General features: G+C 39.8%; 1 protein-coding gene across 1 annotated transcript; it reads left to right on the forward strand.

Moving 5' to 3' along the window:
* On the forward strand, positions 1-27896 carry LOC136676633 (erlin-2). The gene is made up of 12 exons (XM_066653744.1): positions 1-134; positions 4529-4649; positions 6205-6286; positions 9416-9462; positions 10047-10108; positions 10271-10396; positions 11617-11690; positions 14914-14972; positions 21145-21236; positions 21476-21565; positions 23744-23823; positions 24115-27896. Exons 2-12 carry the CDS (start codon positions 4546-4548, stop codon positions 24292-24294), a joined length of 996 nt encoding a protein of 331 aa, XP_066509841.1. The 5' UTR covers positions 1-134; positions 4529-4545; the 3' UTR covers positions 24295-27896.

Raw genomic sequence — 27896 nt, forward strand, 5'->3', positions numbered from 1 at the left:
GAGAGCGAGCGTGTGACGTAAGACGTAGCGTGCGCGATGATGCCACAGAGCTTTTGCAATGGCAGCTAGATAACCAACTCCACCAGAGCCCACTGCAGCCTGCGAGGAGGGGGATTAACTGAAACCTTTGACAGGTACAACTTTCCTTGCCCTTTTACTTTACTTTACGACTCTGTACGAGTCGTTAAGGACTCATAATAGTCTGTTTTAATTCAAGGAGACTGAATATGAAAGGGTGGCGAGAGTGATAGCCACTAACTGTAAACACCAACAGTTAACGCTGTCTAAGTCTCATGGCAGTTGCAGTCAAGGTGCTGTAAAGAATATAGCGCTACTGATCTTACCGATGTATCAGCAGGTCATTGTGGAGTATATGCCACTGCTTACCCTTACTGGTACGTTTAAACACGTATTTACAGCAGACTGAGCCTCATTGTGTATCTTTTCTGCCGCAATGCACTGGACTGGACAGGCAAGTCCTGTCGCTGTCATTGTAAGGTTAACGAAGGCGGTTTAACTGGTTTAACTAAATGCGCACCACACACATGTATACAAAATACAAAAGTTGTGTTTGAAACACATTCCGCCTTTCAAACCGAGTTTTCACACGCTTACATGTTAAATAAGTTAAAAACGCGCGATACCGAAGCCATAGATAGTTTGTTTTTCGGTGTTCGGACTTATGTATGGAGCAGGGTCATTCCACAAAGGATTCCCTCTCAGTTTAACCAATTTATTTAGGCCCAGTGTTCAAGATTTTGTAACCCAGATGTTCCTAGCGCTTCTCGCATTGACCCGGAATATTTCTGGGCTTAATTTTAAGTCCCCATTGAGAATAGACTGTTTAATCTTGTTAACATGTCCGTGTGGTGTGTTAAACGATTTCATGGCGGAAATAAGCAGTCTGTACAATGGCTGATCATTTTGCCATTGAGACTAAAGGGCTCTAAAGATGCGAATTCACAAGAGCAGGTTTTCTGACATCACAAACCCAAGCAACTAGTTCTGTCACTGGGATTTCAAGCTGTCAGAGGAGTGTGTGTCGATAGAGGAAATGTCTAATTTTGTATTTATAAGTTAATGTATACTGAGCAAAGGTTTTAGAGTTAAACCAAAGCCAGTTTTTCACCAGTTTTTTCACTATGTGTTCTAAATATGGAATTCTAAAAGGCAGAAGTGAGTTCTTAAGGGTTTAATCAATGACAGGAGTGTAGCTCAACTGAGAAATGCTTCTTTGTGAAGAACCTTAGTTTAATGATAAACTATCAAACCTGGACAGGAACGTGGACTAAACAAGAACAACACCTGATGAACCCTAATTCAAACACATTGGTCCTCCACATATGGTGGATACATTTCACAGCCTGCCTGTCATTTGTGTGGGAAAAAAAATGCAATGTCTGTGGTAGGACAAGGGTCATAAAATATAAACTAATATGCAAATAAATATTTATTTTAAGTTCAGTACAGATATTCAAGTAAATTACAATATTGCAGAACTCCACAGTCCTCCAACCAACCTTCCATGAGTTTGTGTTTTATATATATCTAGCTAGCTAGTTTGATTACTTTCCATGTCACTGGTGTACACAGATGTTTGATACCAAATAACACTTGTGTGGTACGTGTGTGGTACCTGTAGATGTCCAAATAAGATTTCACATTCGTGCTCACATGGCTTCTGCTAATCCTCTTACCTCACAGCTAGATCACAAAGCCCCACACAACCAGACTACACACCAAGTAAGAAATGTACTACCACTCTGTCCATATATATGAAATTACAACAAATAAGACAATACATATGTGCAAAATTAACACCCTTATATACACAGATCAACCATAACATTATAACAGTCTCCCTGTTTCTCCACACATGGTCCATTCTCTCAGCTCCACTGTCCATAGGAGCACTTTGTACAGACTGTGGTCCATCTGTTGCTCTGCAAAAATTGTTAGCCTCCTAACCCCCTGTTCTTCAGTGGTCAGAACCACCACAAAGCAGGTATGATTTGGGTGGTGGGTCATTCTTAGAGCTGCAGTGACACTGATGTGGTGGTGGTATGACTGTGTTGCACTTGTATAAGTGGATCAGACACAGCAGGACTGCACAGTGTTTAAAAACTTAAGCAGCTGTTTCTGATCCACCCATAACAGTGCAAAACACATTAACATAATGTGACAAATGACAACTCACTTTATTAATTTACAGACCCAGCTTTTAAGAACAGTGTAAAGGCTTCGGCTCTGCTCCCATTGTGTTCTGGGAAATGGTTCTTCTGCAGACACGCATTTTTAATCTCCCAATCTTCAATAAAATGGATAGTCACGCTCATATATGGCTCACGGATGCTATATATGTCTGTCGTCAAGGCAAAATGTTTTACACTCCCAAGCTGGTTGGAAAGGGTCTGTCAGACTTAAATGTACATGTTAGGCAGTACTTCTCATGCAAAAAAATGCGACTGGGCAATTGGTATCATGGGTCAAGAGTTTTAATCAGTCGTTTGAAGTCCTCTTGCTCTACTGTTGAGACTGGGAGCATACCCTTTGCTATGTAGTAAACTACTGCCTTAGTAATACCACACCACTTTGTAAAAGGCACAGCGTTAGCCAATGAAGCTTACAATGCTGTCTGAACTGGTTTAGGGGAACTGTACTGGGATGTGAATGCTTCAGAACAGTAGTAGCAGCACCTCAGAGTTTAACAGCTTCTTCGTACAGAAGTTTGTGCTGCTGGTGTAAGTGGTGGAAAAGGTTGGTAGTACTAGGGCATTTTGAGACTGCCTCCTTACGGGATTCCCTGCAGATAGTCCGTTTCTGCTCCTCATCTGACCGGTACAATCCGAACCACTTCCATATAACCGAACCGCTTCTTTATGTAGAGTAATGCTGCGTTTCGGTGCTCATTTAGAATTGTATATACTGGGTGGTGAAGTAGTAAATATGATTTCACTGCGTTCAGGAGCTTGGCTAAAGATCCACCCACTGTACACAATATGCCCACAAAAAGGTGATTTATCTTTAAATAAAGCTAAACGGTTTTTGAGTAATAACAAAACTGATCATAATATTTGGCTTTTATTTACAGAAAACATGCATTGCATAATAAAGGGAGGCATGGTGGTGCAGCAGGTAGTGTCGCAGTCACACAGCTCCAGGGACCTGGAGGTTGTGGGATCAATTCCCACTCCAGGTGACTGTCTGTGAGGAGTTTGGTGTGTTCTCCCCATGTCCGTGTGGGTTTCCTCCGGGTGCTCTGCTTCCCTCCCACAGTCCAAAAACACACGTCGGTAGGTGTTGCCCTGTGAAGGACTGGCACCCCCTCCAGGGTGTATTCCCTTCTTGTACCCAATGATTCCAGGTAGGCTCTGGACCCACCGCAACCCTGAACTGGATAAGCGGTTACAGATAATGAACGAATGCATAATAAAACTATTCAAATGCATATTTGCCATTTTCTCCTGGGAAAGAGTTAAAAGGTCGCTATATACGTGACATCTCGTAAACTCATGTATCATCTAGAATCCTGAGTATACCAGTGGTAAATACGACTTTGTCCACCATTTGGGTGCAAATTACATGTCGGAAAAATTTGATTTCCCAGTTTTCGACGTCACTCCAACGCAGCATAACTCTTCTTCATGCTCTGTGTTTCTCGCCTTCATTGTGTATGAGAGAGAGAACCCAGGTCTGGGCAGGGCTGTGAGCAGAGCACAGACAGATAGTGAGAGAACAGAATGGCTCTGTAAAAGATTTAGATTTAGAACAATTTAAAAACTTCAAATATCGATATGAACGATACAGCCTCACTCCATATCCCGCTCTGTTTTATCCCGATATATTTTAATATATCAATATACTGCACAGCCCTACGAGAAATAGTCGTAAATGTAAATGCTCATAGTTACGTTAGTGATGAATCATTATTATAACATTAAAGGAACATTATTTCACTTTTTCTGTATAATTCACCTGTTGAAATGTAATCATTTAGATTTGGTGGAAGTGAAATTGTTTTTTGTATAGCAATGTATTAACCTCCATTTCATTGTAGTAATGTTGATGGTAACAAGGAAAAAGTCTACAATGCAGATACAGCGATTTTATTAGCTGTTCAAAACCACCAGTGAACCTGCTTGTCTTTTCTGTGATTTATTTGTAATATATCATTTGTTAATAGTGGAAAATTAGATCTTTAAAAATTGCTTTCTTTATGGACCTATTTTAAATATGTCCATTTTATAGACCAGAATATCGTCTCAGAACTCACTGCAATGTCTTGAACATCAGGCCAAATACTGATAAATATATCATGCTTGAGGCACTAAACTCACCACAGTGAAAATAATATGAACAATTCTTGGTAAGTTTCTTGGGAAAATTGAAGTTTCTCTTGGTCTTGGGTAAAGCACTTTGCTTCTTAATCATTTGTTTATACTGACATCAAAAAAGAATGCTTGGATTTCCCCTTTAATAGTCTGACATCCTGGAATATTTTTTTTCTTTTCCTCCTCCCTTTTCTTAGCTATACATTTTCTCAGGATGACACTGGGTGCGGTAGCCTCAGTGATCTTGGCCATAGGAGGAGCAGCTCTTTTTTCTTCAGTTCACAAAATTGAAGAAGGACACACTGGTGTTTACTACAGGTAAGAATGTGTAAATATATCAGGCTCACGAACTAATTTCTTTTTTCCATATCACCCATTGATTCTAAGGCATATTTGCTTTTAGATTTGAAACATGAATGTTACACAGATGTGGGAGTTGATGTCTTGTTAGGTTTTGCTTGCTACACTGCCTAAAAGTTAATTTAATTCCAAAATTTCCCATATATATATATATATATATATATATATATATATATATATATATATATATATATATATATATATATATATATATATATTAAATTATTATTATACAGTGACTGGTAAATTAATCAGTACCTACTCTCAGTGATCGATTTACACCCCTAAACGTTGCGGGCAGGTTTCACACACAGAGATTTAGCTTAGCCATTGTCCATATCTTCCTTTAAAGATGCTGTGTAGTCCAAGACTAGGCTTAATCCCTGTCTGTAAAACCATCACAAAATGTCAATTCACTTGTTAATTCAGAATTTGAAAAATGCATTTATGGACCACATGCAGATCTTCAGAGCTGATTTCCAAAACCAGATTAAATTCTTGTATTAATTTTCAGCGTTCATGGTGAATTGCTATTAGAAATGTATTTTTGTCCACATTGATGTTAGGTTAAATCTGGGTCTTGGAAACTAGCCCACAGGGTTGGATCAGTCTGTTGGTTTAGTCCAGCAGATGGCACTGTGGCATATAGATTTATTCATTTGAAGACTTGTATAAATTCCCTGAAATGTGATTCCTGTCCCACCCCTGTCTCTAAACAATCTTCAAATAGATTTATTGGTACTTCTAATTAGAAATAACTGATTCTAAACCTTATAGTTAATAGACCATAGCACAGTATATATTATGCCATTTGGACTTGTTAATATTATTAAAAGTGAGACTGGAGAGTTTTGGGATCATGTATAATATCATGGTTGGAACAAATCCTTGTTTATCCAAACCTTGTTATTTTAACTTTTTGTGTAACCTTACATTGTGTCAAAATGTATTTTACTTTATGTACATTCAACAGGTTGTAGTCTACATTTCAGACATAGTTCTGGTGCTTTAATATTTTTCACTCAGGTTTTATACATTTAAAATAAAAATTAACTATACATTTTGTACACACATCAATGTAGCTTGATTGAAATGATAAAATCTGCAATAAAATTTTCTCTTTTGTTGCACAGATCTATAGGTAAGGAATCCATACAGGAATTAGGAATTACATTGTGCTTTGGTTATTGTTTTTACAATACATGTTCCTAATAAATAACAGTCCACTTTTGTCTTTGTCCATATGGGTCCCTGAAGTGGTGTGCTTTATAAAGAGTATTTATAAAGAAGCGTTAACTGAAACTTCTTTAAGGCTGTGGTTCTCAAACAGGTCCTCAGAGATCCAGAGTAGATCCAGATTTTGCTTTAGCCATTTTATCCCTATTTTAACTTTTTATTTTACTGTTTATTTAACTGAAATCCAAAATTATATCTGAGGATCCCTCAGGACAAATTTAGTAACCACAGAGTGAAAGTCCGTAGCTCTAATTTCATTGTTCTGTTTTATGTTCAGAGGTGGAGCACTGCTCACAACTACCAGTGGTCCAGGGTTCCACTTAATGCTGCCATTTATCACCACATTCAAGCCTGTACAGGTGAGAATATTAAACCTTTAAAACCTTTCAGGACATTTTCAGAGTTTGAATAGGCAAGTTTCTATCTGCCATTCTCAATAAATCAAGTGTAAAAGTGGACAAAGAACTGTGGAAAGTTTCATAACCTCTGTACAGACAAATCCAAATGTTTATGACACTTTAAATGCCACATACCAAAAGAGAGCACAGGCAGATCCCAGTTACATAATAAAATGGCTCAGTAATCAAGGGCCGTTGCATAAATGCAAAATGTTAAAAGCTCATAAAATAGAACAGGAAATTGGAGTATTGCTCATATGTGTGGAGTTACTCCCAAAACTATCCTTAGTTTAATCTAAACGAAAAAAAAATATTAAAAAGGCTATAGAGCTCAAACACAAACTTAATATTAACTAACATAATTGCATACATTAGTTACCAAGCAGTGTACACAAGATGCTGCATTGGACACACCAGACTAACTCATATGTATCTAGGAAAAGGAGAAGCAGCCCCATATTGTGCAACATGCCAAACTCAGCTTACAATAAAATATTTAATGATGGACTGTATTGATTTTGGCCATGAGAGGCAACCGATCCTAACTGCGAAGTCCATAATAGAATTATTCAACTGTACGAAAGCATCAGCACTTCTAAACATTTCTGTCAGTAATGAAACTTAAGCAATACATATGATGGACTTAAATTGATGGCAGCCTCAGCGTATCTAAAATAAAACTGTCTTAGTAAATCAATTACATCTTGCTACCTTTCTTGCCATGAATGTGTCCCTATGGGCAGAGATGGCGTTACATACTAATTAACTAACTGACATATATTAGTTGATTTTACAGAACCCTATTTAGAAGTGATAAGGAAGAAACTCCCATTTTCCTTTTAAGGGGACATTTTTTGTGGCTTCTAGCAACATAATCATAATCATCTATTCAGTAGCATTTGTTTTTTGACTGTTTTATTTGCATATATGTTATATGTACTTCTATTTTATTTATTGGAGTTATTTATATTGATATTTTTATGCCATTTGAAAGTCTTTGTTCTACAGTGTATATCTACCTTGGGTTTAGCTGGTCCTTTGTTTTTTTTTTTTGGAAAAATACATGTTCGTGTAGAGTTCATAAGAACATACATGTAGAGACAAGGTTTTGTCATTGATAAATGAGATGGAGGGAAAGAGGATGTCAGTACGTCTGTGGGTGGGAAGTTTAAACTACTGAGAATACATTGATCATTTTTCTTAATAGAAGCAGAAATCCTCACTATTTAGTCATGAATTTTTCTGTGGTTACAGATTCAGCTACATGCTGTTTTCAGTGTCTTGGAGAGACCAAACCTTGATTTGAACAGTAGACAGCCATTTATCGAGAAAATGCCTCCCAGATAAAATGCAGGGTTTATTTCCTTTTTAATGTGAATGAAACAAAGGTTTATATGAGAAAGAGACGGGGCCTTGTCATAGCTTATTAGTCTTAATCAGGGGTAAACTATACTTGTGTATCTCACTTCAAGTTAACTTGATGCGATTTAATTTGTGCAATATAATTGGAAAATACCAGGTTGAATCTCTTACAAACATAGAGAAGAGTCTTGAAAAGAGATCAATCATTTAGAAGTGATTCTTCAACTCCAAATAACAATCTAGGGCAGATCTGCTGGAAATCTTGATGTTAAAATGTGACTATCAGTATTCACTGTTGACACACAGTTTCTTTCTCTCATCTGATACAGTAGCTTTTGTAAAAACTGTGTGGGAGCATAACTAATGTGTTCATATATTAATTATACTAACTATAAATAGCTTGATTAGTATTAACTTGTTAAATTTTGCCTCCCCACCAACACAAACTCTGTGTAGAACATTGACAATTACTATATGTTGAACAGAAAGCCCATTGCTTCAAAACAGTTGTTTTTGGCATCATTTAGAAGTTATTTGTGTAGTGTTTCATAGTGAAAATTTTTAAGTTAAGGGCTTCAATTTTTGTGAATTTCAATTTTAATTTTTCAAAATTAAGAAAATTGTGTTTCTTAAGCCTATAGCGCTAGCAGATGGAGATTTGTTTGCATGTGCTTTTGAGTATTCCTAATTCCTGAAAGACAATTGGCTGACATGCTGAATGAAAGGCTTTGTAGTTAGCTAATGGGCTACATTAGATGTTTTAAAGCAGGGAGAACACTTAATTTTGGGGTGACTCTAAGAAAAAGAATGCACTGAATTATATATCCTCAGGTGTACAGTTTTGTAATGTGAGTATCTAACACTGCCCAAAGCAGGATGTTTCTGACAAGACGGGGCAAAGATTATTTTATCAAATGCCAGGGATTTTTTTTTTTCAAATCAATGAATGCTTCAACACGGGTCAACACAAGTAGAATGGCTCAGGAATTCTCATCAGGCCAGCCCTTCACAATGTAAGATATTTGTTAATTGGTAAATGGTTAATTAGTCATTTCTATTTTTACTTGTGTTTGCGCTTCACTGAAAATCACAACATTTCCCTGTGTCATTCCATTATGAGGAGTGAATCTGAAAAAGACCATTTCACATGAAATGTTTTTCTGCATACTTTCACCATTTAATAGTCAGGGCAACCACACAACACGTATGATTTCGGTGGTGGATCATTCTCAGCGATGCATTGATGTGGTTTTGGTGTATTGCCCAGGTATGGCTGGGTCAGACACAGCAGTGCTGCTGGAGTTTTTTTAACACTGTGTCCACTCACTGTCACTGGTTGAAAATCGAAGGGTATTTGTAGAAGTACAGAGGGCTCTAGTGTTGTCAATGAAGCTAATAAAATGGACAGTGAGTGTAGAAACGAGGTAGGTGATCGTTCAGTGTATATACAGGATACACTGTATATAAGTAGTGATTGCCCAGGTATGGCTGGATCAGACACAGCAGTGCTGCTGGAGTTTTTTAAACACTGTGTCCACTCACTGTCACTGGTTGAAAATCGAAGGGTATTTGTAGAAGTACAGAGGGCTCTAGTGTTGTTCATGAAGCTAATAAAATGGACAGTGAGTGTAGAAACGAGGTAGGTGATCGTTCACTGTATATACAGGATTTAGCTGACACATAAATGTCATTTAAAGGCTATATATGTGTTTTTAATCAATTCTCCAGACCACCCTTCAAACAGACGAAGTGAAAAATGTTCCTTGTGGCACCAGGTAAGATAGCTAAAACTTTTATCACTTTTGGTTCTGTGAATTAACCCATGTGTTCAATAGATTCAAATGTATTAGTCAGCTTAACCATAATTTCGGATCCATTATATGTTACTGCATTCTTTAATTCTTCAAAATATCTATGGCTTACCACTAACCACAATAATCCCCACAGAAGAAATGGTCAGTAATTTACAGTATCTCATTGTAGCATGTATAAAAATATAAAAGTTTATAGACACTTGATTAGTCTTCTAAAATGAAATGGGTTACTGGGGATTAATGTTCCTAAAGCTGGGTGAAATCAAGTGCTAACTGCCTAGTTCTAGCAAAAGTAGAAAGGCTTTTCAGAAGTGTGGGGTACTACAGCAAAGGTTGGGCAGACTCCCTATTTTTGTTTATTTCAGAAGAAACACTGAATGAGCAGGTATATGCTAGATTTGGACGGATAGTGTAACTATACAGTAGTCCAAAGAAAATAATCTGCATTTGTTATATATTGAGAGACTTATATTAGTATTTTGATATGAATAGTATGTCCTTCTCTGAATGTACTGACAAATTTCATTGTTTTGACCCTGTTTTAGTGGGGGCGTCATGATCTACTTTGATCGGATAGAAGTAGTGAACTACCTCATCCCCTCAGCTGGTATAGTAGTTTGATCTCTGATTTCTTATGTGAAAACAGTCATTACTGTACTTAAACCTTCAAAGCTGTGAGTGCTGTTGGTGGGGTACAGTGGGGGCTTTAGGTTTTTATTTTATTTATTTACATATTTATTTTTCACATAAACCACATCTTTGCCCACAGTGTACGGCATTGTGAGAAACTTCACAGTGGATTATGACAAGGCTTTAATCTTCAACAAAGTGCATCATGAGCTGAACCAGTTCTGCAGTGTGCACACACTCCAGGAAGTCTACATAGGCCTGTTTGGTAAGGCATTAAACCTAAAATTGAAACTATTTCCCACATATCCTTGTTGGAGTTGGAGATTCCTTTTTTGATTTGCTAAAAAGTGTGAATTTTGAAGTGTGTGATGTTTGAACACTCCGAGAATAAATGTGGAACAGTTTCTGTGCAGTATAGTTTACACAGTCCAACTGTGATACTTGAAGAGTAATTTTAATCCAATATAAATCTCCAGTTTTTGTACTTTGCAGATATACATTAATAATACAAGGATTGAAATTCAGTATGGATCTGCAGTGTGTGTATTGTTACTGTCTCAAAATGTTGAATGATATTAATACTGCATGGAACTGCAGAGTGTGTAGTGTTTGTATAGTGTTAGCGTATATTGTTATAGTAATTATTGAGGGATTTTCCAAAGTTGTTGGCATGCAGAAAAAAATGGCTTTTCTTTAGATTGCATTACTGAAAGAGGACCTAAGAGGCCAACCTGGCTTTTTGGTCCCAAATAAACACTAATATAAAAACTTTTATATTAAGTCAGTCATATTTTAGAAAATATTTTTAAAGCCTGTTAAATTCTTTTAATACCTTGACCTCTACTTGTAGGCTGAAGGATCAGATTTACCCAGAAATGGATAGTTTCATAGCAAGTATCACTAGACTGAACAAGCTGAGACTGAAAACAGGCAATAAATAAATAAATAACTTTAATGACTTGTGTAGCCCACAACAGTTTTCGTTAAAATAACCATTAAAGTTTTTTGGTTTTATTCCATAATGTGGATTACAAATGGTACAGCTTAGAGCTAGACTGTGTAACTGACCAAAATTTGCCAAAAGTGGACTGTAGAGAAATTTCCAAGAACAAAATTGTAACAAAAGCTCAGTTGTGAGTCAATGTAATTTTATTATGTGCATTAGTTTCATATCAGTTGCTTTTTCATAACTTAAGATTAATAACAATTTAATAATAATAATTTAATAATAATTAATGATGCCATGAGCTCTCTCTCTCTCTCTCTCTCTTTCTCTCTCTCTCTCTCTCTCTTTCTCTCTCTCTCTCTCTCTCTCTCTCTCTCTCTCTCTCTTTCTTTCTCTCTCTCTTTCTCTCTCTCTCTCTCTCTCTCTCTCTCTTTCTCTCTCTCTCTCTCTCTCTCTCTCTTTCTCTCTCTCTCTCTCTCTCTCTCTCTTTCTCTCTCTCTCTCTCTCTCTCTCTCTCTCTCTCTCTCTCTCCATTGTAGATCAGATTGATGAGAACCTTAAGCTGACCCTGCAGGAAGATTTGACCATAATGGCTCCTGGTCTTATCATTCAGGTCTGTCATTAAGTTAATAGTTTGAAAGAATCTAAATTAAAAAATTAAACTTGATGTTCCATTCTTAGCTTATTATTGACTTTTTGAGCATTCATTTATTCATTGAATATCTGTAACCGCTTATCCAGTTCAGGGTCGCGGTGGGTCCAGAACCAACCTGGAATCATTGGGCGCAAGGCGGAAATACACCCTGAAGGGGGCGCCAGTCCTTCACAGGGCAACAGACACACACACACATATGCACGCACACATACGAACGCGCCAATCCACCTACCAACGTGTGTTTTTGGAATGTGAGAGGAAACCGGAGCACCTGGAGGAAACTGTAGGGGACACGGGGAGAACACACTTATTGAGCAGCCTGATTAAAAAAAAACAAAAAAAAACAAAGTAAGCTGCATCTGTTCCACACAATCCTTTAAACTTTCTCATCAAGTAAGTATTGAAAACTTTGTGTGCATTGGGAATTGTATCTACATGCAATTTGTAGTTCTGTAATTATAGATTGTAGCCCATGTGTTCTGCATGCTGTAATGGATACAGGGCACTGGGCAGGGCTAGGATTGGTTGGGGAGTTCACAACCTACACTGCAGTTATCATTGTGTTGGTTTGAGTCAGGCAGACACAGATCATTTGGAGAACAGGATGAAAGAGGGGTAATAATATGCAGAGCAACAGAGTGTGTTAAAATGTAGAACTTCAAAGTGCACCTAGAGTATGTGAAAATGATAATGAAGAGTGACAGGTGGAACAATGTTGTTAATTTGAATTAGTCTTGAGATTTCTTCAGGGGTGTTAGAAACCCTTATTGAGTTATTGAGGATTTTGCTTTCATGTACAGCCAGGCTTGACAAGAACACTTTATTAACTTCAGATTCTGTCAGCTGGATCTGAACCACACACATGAGCCAAACTCATTAGGTATTCCTAGAGAATAATACATTCCTGGTGAAAAAATAGCTCATGGAGCTCCGTGCTTTCCCACAACACTGAGCTGCCACAGTCACAGGCTACTAAGCACAGAGCATTCGTAAACTCCAGGCAATTACATCGTGCAGTTCTGTAGCCAGGTAGTACTAAGGTTTGCACTGTAATTGTATCCCTTGGATACATAAGGGATGCAATGATACAGATTTTAGAAGATATCATGTATTATGGTTTTGTACAATTCTATTGTACAATTTCTGCACAGAACTTTTAAACAATCACAAATAACAATGAATATCTGTTCAAAGAAATATACAACAACAAAAGTTGGCCGCGACCCTGAAGTGGATAAGCGGTTACAGATAATGAATGAATGAACATATTTTGGATTAGTACATTCAATATCAGATTCAGTGGAGCCACTTCAGCAGTTTCTGGGTCTGTATACAGAATAATAGAACACCTTGTGTTTTGTCAAACTGAGGTGTGATAACACTGGAGAGTACCATTAGGACACATACTGTGACTTTCAGGGTACCACTACAGTGACAGTTTTTCTGACAGTGCAGGTACTCACCTGGAAGGCTATGGCATAAGATTTGCATTATTTTTATTCTTATTAAACCCTTCCTACCTGTGAATTAAAGCATGGTACTTCTGAAAGAGGCTACTCGCATCCAAAATATTTTTATGACATCTCAGTTGATCATTGCCTGTGGCTTTAATTCCTCTGAAATCTCCAGTGTCTATTGTCTTAATTCCCTGTAGTCCATACTTGGTTTAACCCCCCAGTGTGATGATAGCCAATCTGTGCAGGTGCTAACATAGCAGAATTAAATTTAGGTTTAGACAGTGTTTTTAGTATTTTGGGTTCATGGGAAATGAGAGCAAGATAAATTGATTTTATACTGTAATAATATTAATACAACTTAATACTAAGAACACCATAGCTTTCAGTCCTCTTTTAAGTATCTATTTCTTTGTATGGTTTGGCAAGTGATGATAATTTCCTCCTCCATGACAAGAAATAAAATGTACTGCCAGAGAACATAACACTGGCAAACTGAGATCAGGGCCAAAATAAAAAAAAAAAATTTGTTATTAGGACCTGCGGTTTGTTAAATACTTACTTTTTATTGTTTTGTGGGTGTCTGTGTGTGTGGTAGCCTAAAGAATCAGCATCAAATTTTAACTTTCTTATGTTTATTTTGTGGATAGCAAATACAGTTGCCCCTAGCCTATCTGTAATTACTTTGACTTTAGGAATGAAAACTATGTCTTATCAGAACCTTGTCTATTGTTCTAGCTTTTATTATACCCTTACCCACTACATTTCCTGGACCCTTTACTACTCAAATGGCCAAGTGACTATATCAAGTCCTGTGGAAATGCCGGTTAGTCGGTTAGTCCTGTGGAAATATCAGTTTTTGTTTCTAAACTATTACTGTAAATTACTAGATTTTCTCTGCAATGTGTTTGTGCTTGCTCTTAAGCATCTGAATCATAGAATGTTTCAGATAAAAGGGGGAATTTTGCAAAATGGTGGGATGACTTCCTCTGAAATCCTGTGAAGACCACAAAGTTGGCACAGAACTTGCTTGGGAATTCTGCTCCATAATATGGATACGGCACACTGTCACCGTTTTTTTCGTTCTTTTCTCCTTCTTCCTTTGTTTCTTTGTGTTACTCACTCCTGATTTTCCCTCCCTTGTGTTGTTCCTTTTTTGTTTTCTCTCTCACACACTGTCTATCTCACTCTCACTCGCTCTCTCTCTCTCTCTCTCTCCCTCCCCCGGCTCTCTTTTTCTTTTCTTTTTTTTTCCCTGTGGGGGTCCACTTTCCAGTAAATGACAAATTTATCTTCTCTGTGTGCAGTGCCTGGGCCCCTAATACTGGTTATATAACAGGGTGTTGTGGGAGGTTTCTGTTTTTAAGCAGACTGAAAACATTAGTCTCTGCAGATGTCGCCAAAAAGGTTGGGACAGTATGCTAGTAATGACAAGATGTTAGTAAAAAAGTAATGAGTAATTAATATATTGTGATTGGTGAGTATTACATCAGTGCCAAACAGAGGCACCTTAATTGATATCAGAAGTACACAGACTATTATTTAACAGTATTGAATTTTATTTAACATCAAAAAATCTTAACAAGTGTGTGTAGACATTTTATATCCACTCTGTGTATGTTTGGTTGTTTATTGTAGCAACATGGTCTCATTTCTATCATACAATGACTGACATCTGTCGTTATAGTAAACATTTTTGATTGTTTCTTTTACTTTGTTTCTTTCAGGCTGTACGTGTCACCAAACCCAACATCCCTGAGTCTATTCGTAGGAACTATGAGCTCATGTGAGTTTGAGGATGCACTCTCTTTCCCAGTTTTTTATTTTTTGCTCTCTATCCTTTCTTCAGTTTTTATTATTTCTTTTTCTCCATTCTCTCCCTATTTCTGCTTCTATTTTTTTCCACATTCCAGCTTTGAACAATGAACAGTTAGTGACTCTACTCCTTGAAATGTTGCACCTCTGGCTTTCTAACATTGGTACTTCAAACAGCACTGGGCTACACACAGATTGTGTTTAACAAATCCCTGGTGGTTCCCTTAGGTGCAGCCAACCACATAGGTAAAAGAAATCATAAATTGGTGTGTTCAGAACCTTTAACATCTCATCGCCCAGGAGCTGCTAGCACAAAACACCTTCAGTTAAGATTTTCCCTAAAATGAAATCGGTTGCACAAAACACCTTAACTGTTTTCCTTAAGATTCCCTTAAAATGTCCACTTATGTATTTAAGGTTTTTTTTTCTCATCTTTCTCTTATCTCTTAAGGAACCCCTTAAGACTGTTGCACAAAACTCCTTAGCAACCAAATTAAGGAAAATAACTTAAGGTACATTTGGTACTGTCTTAACCGCAACATGGCAGAGTTTATGGTGATAAACGAACGTATCTCCCTCGAGGGGAGTGTTCCGTGACTGGGAGAACCTACTGAATACACTGCAGCACGACTGGTTTTCAACCAGCCTAAAAGAGTACATGTAACACCCCTATTAGTTGAGCTGCATTGGCTACCCTAAGCTGCTCGCATCAAATTTAAATCATTAATGATGGCCTTCAGAGTATTCACTGGCTCTGCTCCCATCTACCTCAATAGTATCTTAAAACCATATGTTAGCGCCCGCCCTTGCCGTTCCTCAAAGGAGTGCCAACTAACACGGCCAACCCCCCGTACAGGTCAGTCGAGGCTTTTCTCATCTCTTGTACGACAATGGTGGAACGAGCTTCCAAGCACTATCAGAGCAACAGAAACCCTCTCTGCATTCAGGAAATCCTTGAAAACCCAGCTCTTCCAAGAGTATCTCTTGCACTGAAAGTCTTTCTTTAATGCACTTATTACTTCCTGGCATATTGCACTCAATGTAAGGTATTTTGTATAAATTGTGCTGTAGTTTGATGTTAGATCCTCTTTTGTAAGTCGCTTTGGATAAAAGCATCTGCCAAATGCATAAATGTAAATGTAAAATGTACACTTAATGATGAGTAGTTGATTTTAAATTATAGATTTAATCGGCAGTCAATCCATGATTTCTTTAATGGTCTTGAGTTGGTTCACGCTACTTTCTGCAGCTGTGGTCTTCCTGCTGAAATGCAGTTAATGATTGCTCTCTGATTTTATGCTACAGGATCCTTCCAGTCAGTAATAGGCGAGGTATTTTATTTCCACAAGTCAACAGTGTGCCATGTCATTCATCATCATCATCATCATCATCATCATCTTCTTCTCCGCTTCTCCACTTCAGGGTCGCGGTGGCAACAGGGCGAGCAAAGAAGCCTAGACGTCTCTATCCCTCGCAACATCCACCAATTCCTCCTGGGGGATCCCAAGGCGTTCCCAGGACAGCCGGGAGATATAATCCCTCCAGCGTGTCCTGGGTCTACCCCGGGGCCTCCTTCCAGTTGGACGTGCCTGGTAAACCTCCAGTGGGAGGCGTCCAGGAGGCATCCTGATCAAATGCCCAAACCACCTCAACTGACTTCTCTCAATGCGAAGGAGCAGCGACTCTACTCCGAGCTCCTCCCTAGTCACTGAGCTCCTCACCCGATCACGGAGAGTACGCCCAGCGACCCGTCGGAGAAAGCTCATTTCGGCCGCTTGTATCCGCGATCTTGTTCTTTCGGTCATTACCCAGAGCTCATGACCATAGGTGAGAGTGGGAACGTAGACTGACCGGTAAATTGAGAGCTTTGCTTTATGGCTCAGCTCTCTCTTCACCACAACGGTGCGGTACAGTGACCGCATTACTGCAGACGCTGCACCTATCCTACGGTCAATCTCACCATCCCTCTTCCCATCACTCGTGAACAAGAACCCGAGATACTTAAACTCCTTCACTTGGGGCAGGTTCTCACCCCTTACCTGAAGGGAGCATGCCATCTGTTTCCGGGAGATAACCATGGCCTCAGACTTGGAGGTGCTGATCCGCATACCGACCGCTTCACACTCGGCTGCAAACTGCTCAAGTGAACGCTGGAGGCCTCTGTGCGAAGAAGCCAGAAGAACAACATCGTCCGCAAAAGCAGAGATGCCACCTCCCGAGATCCCCGACGGAAGCCCTCCTGCCCCAGGCTACGCCGCGCCACCCTGTCCATGAATATCAGGAACAGGAGTGGAGATAAGGCACAGCCCTGACGGAGTCCAATGCCCACAATAAACAAGCCTGACTTACTACCAAGGATGCGAACACAACTCAAACTCTGAGAGTACAAGGACCATACGGCTCGCCGGAGCGACCCTGGCACCCCATACTCCTGGAGCACCTCCCACAGAATCTCTCGGGGAACACGGTCATATGCCTTCTCCAAATCCACAAAGCATGTGTAGAGTGGAGTAGCAAATTCCCACGCCCCCTCAATCATCTGTGCAAAAGTAAAGAGTTGGTCCATAGTTCCACGGCCAGGACGAAATCCGCATTGTTCCTCCAATATCCTAGGTTCGACTATCGGACGGATTCTCCTTTCCAGCACCTTGGCATAGACTTTCCCCGGGAGGCTGAGAAGTGTAATGCCACGATAATTGGCACACTTTCTCCGGTCCCCTTTTTTGAAAATAGGAACCACCACCCCAGTTTGCCAATCCAAAGGCACCGTTCCCGAGGTCCATGCGATATTGTATAGGCGTGTCATCCAAGACAGCCCCACAGTATCGAGTGCCTTCAGTAACTCTGGGCGAATCTCATCCACTCCTGGAGCTTTGCCACTGCGAAGCTTTTTCACCACCTCAGTGACTTCAGCCAAGGAAATGGAATCTGACCCCCCAGACACTTCTGGCCCTACCTCCTGTACAGGAGGCATGTCTCTCGGGTTAAGGAGTTCCTCAAAGTGCTCCTTCCAACGCCCAACAATACGCTCAGTCGAGTTCAGAGTTTCACCATCCTTGCTGAGCACAGCTTGGACAGTGTCCCCCTCCCCCTCCTGAGCTGTTGGAGTGTTTTCCAGAACCTCTTTGAGGCCGCCCGGAAGTCATTCTCCATGGCCTCTCCAAACTCCTCCCATGCTCTGGATTTTGCTTCAGCAACTGCCACAGCTGCAGCCTTTTTCGCCTGCCGGTACCCATCCGCAGAATCGGAAGTTCCCCGAGCTAGCCAATCTTGAAAAGCCTCCTTCTTCCGCTTGACAGCTTCCCTCACCCCTGGTGTCCACCAACGGGTTCTTGGGTTGCCGCCATAACAGGCACCGACAAGCTTTTGACCACAGCTACATGCAGCCGCTTCCACGATGGAGGTCCGGAACAGTGTCCATTCAGACTCCATTCCCCCTACCTCCTCCGGAACATGTGAGAAGTTCTCTCAGAGGTGAGAGTTGAAATCCATCTGGACAGAGTCATCTGCCAGCTTTTCCCAGCACACCCTCACAATACGTTTGGGTTTACCAGGTCTGTCCGGCAGCTTTCCCCGCCATCGGATCCAACTCACCACCAGATGGTGATCGGTTGACAGCTCAGCCCCTCTCTTTACCCGAGTGTCCAAAACATACGGCCTCAGGTCAGAAGACACAACCACAAAGTCGATCAATGACCTTTGGCCCAGAGTGCTCTGGTACCAAGTACACTTATGAGCAATCTTATGTTCGAACATGGTGTTTGTTATGGACAAACCATGGCTAGCACAGAAGTCCAACAACATCACACCACTCGGGTTTAGATCAGGCAGTCCGTTCCTCCCAATCACTCCTCTCCAGGTTTCCCAGTCATTGCCAACATGAGCATTGAAGTCCCCCAGCAAAACAACAGAGTCAGTGCATGGAATCCCCTCTAGAACTCCAGTCACTGCCTCCAAGAAGGCCGAATACTCTGAGCTGCTGTTCGGTGCATACGCACACACAATAGTCAAAGTTTTCCTCTCTGCAAGCCGGAGCCGCATTGAGGCGACCCTCTCGTTTACTGGGACAAACTCCAGCTGTACAGGCGCCAGGCGGGGGCCTGTGCAACTCCTGAGTAAGAGAGAGACCAACCCCTATCGAGGAGTTTGGTTCCAGAGCCTACACTGTGTGTAGAGGTGAGCCCAACTATATCTAGCTGGTATCTCTCAACCTCACGCACCAGCTCTGGCTCTTTCCCCCCAGTGAGGTTATGTTCCACGTACCAAGAACCAGTTTCCGTTGACAAGTTCCACGACGCCAGGGGCCCCCTTGCCCCCGCTCTGTGCCCGATGGGCATTGCACCGCACCCCTACTCTGAATCTTGCGGGTGGTGAGCCTACATGATCCTCCCACGTTGCCATTTCGGGCTGAGCCCGGCCGGGTTACGTGGGCTGCCCAGCCACCAGGCGCTCGCCGTCGGACACTACCCCCAGGCCTGGCTCCAGGGGTAGGTCCCGGTAACCCTTTCCCGGGCAGGGTACACTGAATTTTAATGTGTGTACTCATAGGAATGCTTTTGGATAATGTTTGTCTGGATCTTCACTCCAGACCTGTTCGCCATGGGAGACCCTACTGGGAGCTAACAGCTCCCGACGACATAGCCCTGGAGGTCATGAGACCACACAAGCCCTACCGCCACGACAAGGCCCTGATCCAGGAAGGGCCATGTCATTCACCGAGTTTCAAATGCTTTTATTGTATTCCTCCAGAAGTATTATCCTTTCCTTCTCTGACCAATTCTTGTTTTCTTTTCTTCAATTTATCTGAAATGTTTGTGAGCTGGTAGAAGAGAGGTGATAACGGGTTTCACAGCGAGTGCATGTAAACAACCGTTTTCATGAAACAATTTTACTCCTGTAAAACATGTTTTTTTTTAACACAGTAACCACCTTAACACATTCCCTTAGGTAAGGGAATTCTTTAAGGGACACCCTCAAGTAAATCCCTCAGCTAAGGAGAAATTAAGCCTTAAGTGTCATACTTAGGGGGAAAACTTAAGGTGTTTTGTGCAACCGGCCCCAAATATTTATAACTAGAAAACATGAAGTCCTGTCTGTCCTTAGCCAATGGGAATACCCATATGCTAGAATGGCTGAAAAGTCATCTTGTGTCACATATGCCTGATGCTAGCCAACCTGAGTGTTAGCTGACATCACAGAAAAGTCCCTACAACACTGTTGGCTTATATTTAGTTTAAAAATGCAGGAGATGGCTTCACATGTTGTGTAGGATATGTGCAGGCCTTCACCCACCCGGTTGGTGGCATTACATCTGTGAGTCTTAGCTAATGGGTGGAACTTAATGTTGCTAATAAACTGAGGGGAAAAAACTGTCTAGAAACAACCCAACAACTCTCCTTACCGAAAAACCTGTCAAACCCAGATTTGTTCAACATACAGAGAGTGAAGCATGGTTCACAGCTCTAGATAACACATTTCTACTAGCTTTACCCTGCTTAGATCAGGGGTGGGCAATCTTATCCACAAAGGTGTGGCTGCTGGTTTTTGTTCCAACAAACCAAAAGGTGACATGATCAGTTTTTTACTGAGACCATCTAACTAAAGGAGTGAAATCTGGGTGTGCTCTGACCTGAATGGACTAAAACCCATCAGCCCCCCACTCCCAGGTTAGACAGTGCTTTGCATTGGGCATAAGGCTCTTTGTGTATGGAATTCCATTTACATTAAAGTTTAATTGCTTGTGGAAAATGCTTGTTGTCCACTTTTTTTTTTTTTTTTTTTTTTTTTTTTAAATTCTCATCTACCTCATGTCTGATCTATTATAACAATCTGGTAATGATGATATGCATCATATTTGATACACAACAAAGGTGAGAATTATGTATCTTGGCTAAGCATAGATAGACGTCCCCCTGCCACAGTGCAAGGACATTTATTATGAGATTTATATCTATTTATATTTATATAATATATATGTCATATCAATATGACCTAAACATTTTCTGTCTATTTGTTATTTTACATTGTGTAAATGTTATATTTTTGTTACATATGGCAAATAAATTGTGCTCTAAAATGTACAGATTGTGGTTTGTTGGTCATTTTCAGTGTTTATTTATGTGTGTGTGTGTGTGTGGTATCAGGGAGAGTGAGAGGACAAAGTTGCTCATAGCTGCTCAGACTCAGAAAGTGGTGGAGAAGGAAGCAGAGACTGAGAGGAAAAGAGCTGTTATTGGTAAGTGGAACCCGTCACTTACACCATCCTGTACAGACAATACACTTTACAATATTTTTATGCACATTTTACTGTTTTAAGATTTGAAAGAATTTGATACATTGTGCAGAAAAAAGGTCCTTATTTAAGATTATTTCAATCATTTAGAGTCACAAAAATTGACCAAATCGTGTTCAACCATCCACACACAACTGTGCATGTAAAAGCATTTTTCTTCTTGGTCATGTTTACATTTTCAGAGGCAGAGAAGGTCGCCCAAGTCGCAGAGATCAAATTTGGACAGAAAGTGATGGAGAAAGAGACAGAGAAAAAGATTTCAGAAATTGAGGGTATGTGCAATATTACGAGCATGTATATAGAATTTCTTTGACAGTAAAACCCCCAATTCTTTTTCCAATGGGTTACAAACAGTAAATAAACTGTAGTAGTAATTAAATATCCAAATGCTATGTGACAACATAGATTCAAAATCTGTTTGTATTTAAAATTGTTTGCATTTATCGTAATTAAATATTATTAAAAAATCTAAACATTCATTTCTCATATCACAGCTACATGGGGTGGTACAAAATGTAAAATTTTCTTATTTCCCATGGGTACTGGATATGATGAAATAGAAACCTAATAATCAGCAGAGATTTTTCACACACACAATCACACTCAAGACATGTTTACATGAGGGATGTTTTGTTGCCTGAGTTGTCTGCACCACAGAGTGACTGCTGTACTTGATTTACCCCGATCTTATGTTTCTCTTTGTTACTCCGTTCTGCTGGGGCCTGACCTCCATCATAATTTATGACTCACTCATGACACCCCATGTTTGCTGCTAGTGAGTGGACATGTTCATGGCCACATTTGGTTGTGAATGTTATCATGGATTCATTTTTATTAGTCTCTGAATTGTCTTTGTCCATAGAAAAAGAACTTTAAGCTTGCACATGTCTGTGATTGGCCCATAAAACTGTCATAAATCTTGCATAAACTCAGGAAAATTCAGATTGTTGCTTATCAATCTGCTGCTGTGTGGTTTAGAGCTTGCTGAAAAACTGAGGCTAAAAAATGCCTGCTCTACTATGAAATGACTGGCAGCCTCTCACTCTGTCATGTTCATGTGTGGGACTAGGGGGTTATGCGCCTCACTGCCATTATAAAGGTGATATAAATAACTATCTCTCTTCACTCTATATTAAAAGAAAGAGAAACTAGGCAAGCCTAGTTTAGCTGGACTTACATTAGCCATATAGCCATTGTCACAGGGTTTTTTCTGGCATTTCAAAAACAGGAAAGCCCAAAATACATACCTTTTTCATTGGAAGATCTGGAGATTCTTTGGTGCTTCATAGCAATGTCTTTGTTTACAATAATAACAAATAACAAATTATAAAATTAGTTTATTACTTGTTTTTGTACATTTCTAGAACCGAGCACCTTAACATTTTATCAACCAAGTAATCTATACTTGCTAAAGGAACAGGGCTTCACTGGGAATTAGATATTTAGCTATATTTGCTGTTTATTACTAAGCTTGATTTCTCCATTGCACCTAAAATAGGTAAATATGCAAGGCTTTTCAAACATGATTATTACACCTTAATTTGTTTAAAACATACACACATCACGGAGAACGCACATGAATTACTGTTTAATTGTTGATTGACTGCAAAAAATACATAATTGCAAAAGCTGCACAATATAAACACTGTCAGTTAAAATAATATCTCTCAGATGATTGATTGCGTAACTGTGACAGGCCTTGTCAAAATAGAATAGAACCTTTTTATGCAGTCAAACTTTTTTTCTTCATAAAGGTAATGTCTCTATTCATGACCATCTTAACTGTTTCTACAAAAGATTACAAGTTGGCTTCTACTATTGGCCTCAGGGTTCTTCCCACACAAGCATAAAGACCCTGTTCTTATGGAGTATTTAAGAGCGCTAAAGGCAAATGTGTGCACAGTTTAACAAATGCTCAGAAGGAGCTTTTTACAGAGCATTTTATGATCCCCAGTGCTTTCATCCTGCTGGAAACTGTAAGGAAAATTGCACTGCTCTGCCAGCTGTGATGAAACACAGTGACTAATGAGGCTCCTCTTAAGTATTTTGTCTGCTGGAGTTGGTTAAAAGTTGGTGCCATACTGTGCAGGACAATAAGGGAAGGTTGCAACATCCATGGTTCAGCTGCAAGTTAAAGTTGAAAACTTTCTGCATATCATCACTGTCCAATGAAAAACATATATCTCACAGAAAAGTAACTAGGATTTCTTTTGGTCCATCATGACATTTTCACACAATGTGAAGGACAGCTGCTGTGTTCAAATGGGTAGTTTCTCATTCATTTAAAATGTGCACAAAATTTAACTGAAAATGAAAATGTGTTGGATAGTGACATTACATTAATACAACCATTTTGAAGTGTTTTGACTGATAAATTAGTATTTGCCTTTATACAATTTTGTACAATAGTTTCTTTCTTTCTCCCTCTCTCTCTCTCTCTCTCTCTCTAGACAGTGCTTTTCTCGCAAGACAGAAAGCTAAAGCAGATGCAGAGTTTTATACAGCTCAGAGAACAGCCGAAGCCAATAAGGTGAGAAACAGAAAACCGTTTTTCTAACTGGAAACCATAAATCACAGTCCATCTACCCTATAAACCTACATCTGCTCTTTAAACCTGCTCGCTCATTTAGACCCTTTTCTGTAATGTCTCTGTTCCACACTTTATTCCTCTTTGCTGTTTCTTATTTTTGTCTGTTTTTCTGTTCTTTCATACGTAATTATTTTTTTCTTTCGTTTTTCATATTTACTTTAACCTTTCTGTTTTCATTCACTTTCTTCTTTCCTGTGTATACATTTTTTCCTCTCTCTTTCTGTATTGCAGGTGAAGCTGACTCCCGAATATCTGCAGCTGATGAAGTTTAAAGCTATTGCCACCAACAGTAAGATTTATTTTGGCAGTGAGATTCCTCATATGTTCATGGATTCTGGCCCTGGGAGCAGCTCCTCCAGGACATCCAAAGCTATAGACATCTTGTCTGAAGACATGCTGAACCTGGATTGAGAGAAAGTTGGACAGGCGAAGCCTGAGTTCACAGTGCCACGGGACTGTACTTGGACCACTGAAGAGAAAACATCGTTAGTATAGCTAAGGTCAAGTCTTTAATTCCTCTGTTCAGTGGCTCACAACTGACTCTCAGCACATTGCTGCATTATTGAGGCTCCGGTTTTGTTTGTGAAAGATTAAAAGACTTTCAGAACAACATTCTCTCTCAGCTGCCCAGTCCCCAGTGTCCAAGTTCGAACATGGGCTTTGTGCCACTTTCAATGTGAAAAACAACAGGGTCTCTGTCTGCTCTAAAACAGAGAATAAGAAGGAGAGTGATTTTTAAGAGCAGGGTCCTCAGTGTTTCAGTTTATAAGTCCCCTCAATATCTTTCTAACACTCCCTCTTTTTTATTCATTCTTTCATCTGTTCATCCCATCTTTCTTATTTGCCTCTATTTTGTTCCATCTTTCTCTTGCTTTTTTTTATTAATTCTTTCACTTTCATTCCATGCCCCTCTCCCTCAGTTCCTCCATCTCTCTCTCTCTCTGTCTCTAACATTCTGGAATGTCTCTGGAATTCTTTAGAGTTCTAAAAATACACAGTTCTCTGAAGATCTTGATGGACAGCCTTCTCTGTCCCTGACAATACCCCCTGTAAAACCCTCCATCCACCGACTGCTTTACTTTACACAACAGTGATAGTCTGGCTTTCCCCATGTCCCTTCTCATGGAAGGGAAAAAAGTGATTCCTTTGCAAGGTCCATTTTCCAGTCTTTGAATCTGTGTATACTACTACTACATGTACTACTATAAAACTCATTTGGATCAGTCACGTCTCAGCAGCTTGGTGTTGACTTAAAATTGAAAACCTAATTTTTTGCCAAGAAAAGGTAACTGTAGCACAGTGTCAAGAGTTACAAAGCTGAAGTTTCTAATTTTAACAATTACATGCAGAATAATATGTTTGAATGTCTGTTTAACTGTTACCATGCAGTGCTCCTTTTCCTAAATCCATTTGCAGACTATAGAAAATTGAGATACATCGAATAGTCTTATAATCAAACTTGAATCATGATTTAACTAGAGTTTCCTAGCCTCACTAACTAGAGCATAGTTTACACACAGGCAGTGCTGTAAATCTGTGGTTTACTAGGTATTTTCTGTTATTTAAATTACCTGTTGCACTACTGACTACAGATTTTACAAACCCCATCTCCAGAAACGTAGGAACGCTGTGCAAATACAATGCAATGATGTGCAAATCATTTAACTTCTATATTTAAGTTAAATTTGTACAAAAATATACATTTTTGGGAATTGTTGCCAGCAACACATTTAAAAAAAATTGGGACAGGGCAACACAAAACAAATTAAGTAACCTCCTTCACAGCTGCCCTTAGTTTCTGGCCCCTGATGCCAAACTGAAAAAGCTGGGATGTGGCAGAATTCTACAAATTTGAACTGTTAACTCTATGAAATAAACTATCCATTTACTTTCAGAGTACAGCACCATATCTGGCCTATTTAATGCAATGCACTCTGGGACCTGCAATTTTTACCTACGTCCACTATTAATTTCCAACCTCATGCTTCACCCCATCCACCAATATTTATAGACTTTGCATGCAAAGCGTTTGCATTTACCGATAAGCGTTTGCTGTCCAACAAACATGCTAAAACCCTAAGCACCTGATTGTCTCAATGTATATCTCCCCTGCAACAAACTAACCTTACAAGCTGATAGAATGTTCTTCAGCGTGCCAACCTCTGTACATAATCTACAACTAGGATCTTCACCTACCCACTGTCTAAGATTTTATGGAGTTGGAAGGACATCATAAGTTACTCCAAGCAAAAACTTAATACGATTTGCCTCCATCGCCCACAATTCTTGCCAAGTGATCTTACGCTTCTACAGATTCTCCTAGTGAAGCCACTGTACTTGTTTTGTCTGTGACGCTGCTGTTGTGCACCGTGTCTCCTCTTCTTTATCGTGAATAAATCTAGTCATCATTTGCCTTCTCTATGGTGATGTGGCCTTACTAAATGCTTTCCACGAATCACCTGACCCAAGGCCCGCTCATTGCAGTTGGTTAATCACATCCCTTAGCTCAAATGAGTTCCTGGCTACCTGCACTGCCACTCATGGATTCCACTTCGTTCCTGCTTTTGTGACAGGCGCTGCCACTTAACCACTGCGTCCTTAGACCCTGACAGAATAATCTTGCGACTCACCTTTGCACATTTAAATTCCTCAAATAACTTGAGTGGTAGCTCCAGTACCCATCTCCCATACCATGCCACACTACTTAAACTACACTGGCACTTCCTTATAGCCTTGTTCATAACCCTTTCCATCGTCTCTACTTCTGTGATCGAAATGTCATAAACAGTCAACGACCATCTAATGCAAGGCAATTGGCCAAACTGCAGACACCACAATTTCAATTTCCCTGGCAGACATGATCTATCAATGCTATTAATAGCCTTCATCAATTCAGCATTTATTCCCACAGTTTGGTCGGGATCATTTAGCGCTGCACTATACCATCTACCTACATTCTGTACTGGTCTCTCCAGTACTGTAGGAATCATTTCTCCTTCCATCCAAAAATGTTCCTATACAAGTTTCCTTTGACAATCAACAGACTTCTAGACTGTTTCACTTTTAGCCAAGCCAACCTTAGATTATCATTTAACTTCCCCAGCAAACGGCATGCGCAAGGCACAGTAGCCGTCAGGATTGTCATGTCATCCATGTAAGCCCTGATTGGGGGAAGCCGAGTACCATCATGCAACTTCTCTCCACCTATGACTCACTTAGAGGCCCTGATTACTACCCCCATCACCATCATAATTGCTAATAGTGAAACTGTACATCCAGCTATTATACCTATTTCTAACTGCTGCCATGATGTAACAAATTCCCCTGTACAAAAGTAAAACTGAATGTTCTCAAAATATGCTTTAACAAGCCTAGTAACCTTATCTGGTGCCTGGAAAAATGTAAAAGTTTTCCACATAAGTTTATGTGGAACAGAGCCAAATGCATTCACTAAATGTAGGAAAACGACACATAACCCTGCCTTTTGTACTGACATGTTAATTAATTTGTTTGCTTTCAAATAACAGCAAGTCTCTGCGCTATCACACAAAAGAAAAATTTACCCTACAAATTAAGAAGACTTGTAGGCCGAAACTATAACCACAGTATTTTTCTCCTTAGGGATAAGGATAACACCTGCGCTTCTCAACTCTTTTGGAATGATCCTTTTCTTCCAAACTATGACAAAAAACCTCCATAAAAACTTCAAGACCTCAGGTGCATACTTGTACACACAATGCGGCACATCATTTGGCCCTGGATTTTAAATCAGCATTTATACACTTCTACCCTACATTATCTACTGCAACTGGCCATTTTATTTTCTGCCCAATTGCTTTCTCTTTCACCCCTTGCTTCACTCTCTCCTGCTCTCCACCATTCCTCTGGATAACATCAGATGCACCCTCCTGTACACTTCTGATGGGGTTCTCCTCAATAATAACAGAGGTGTTGATATCTTGTGAACTGTGGTGAGTAACCTGTCGCTGGATTTCATAATAAATAAATAAAAT

This window comes from Hoplias malabaricus, chromosome X2 (assembly GCF_029633855.1).
Source record: "Hoplias malabaricus isolate fHopMal1 chromosome X2, fHopMal1.hap1, whole genome shotgun sequence".
Taxonomy (NCBI): domain Eukaryota; kingdom Metazoa; phylum Chordata; class Actinopteri; order Characiformes; family Erythrinidae; genus Hoplias; species Hoplias malabaricus.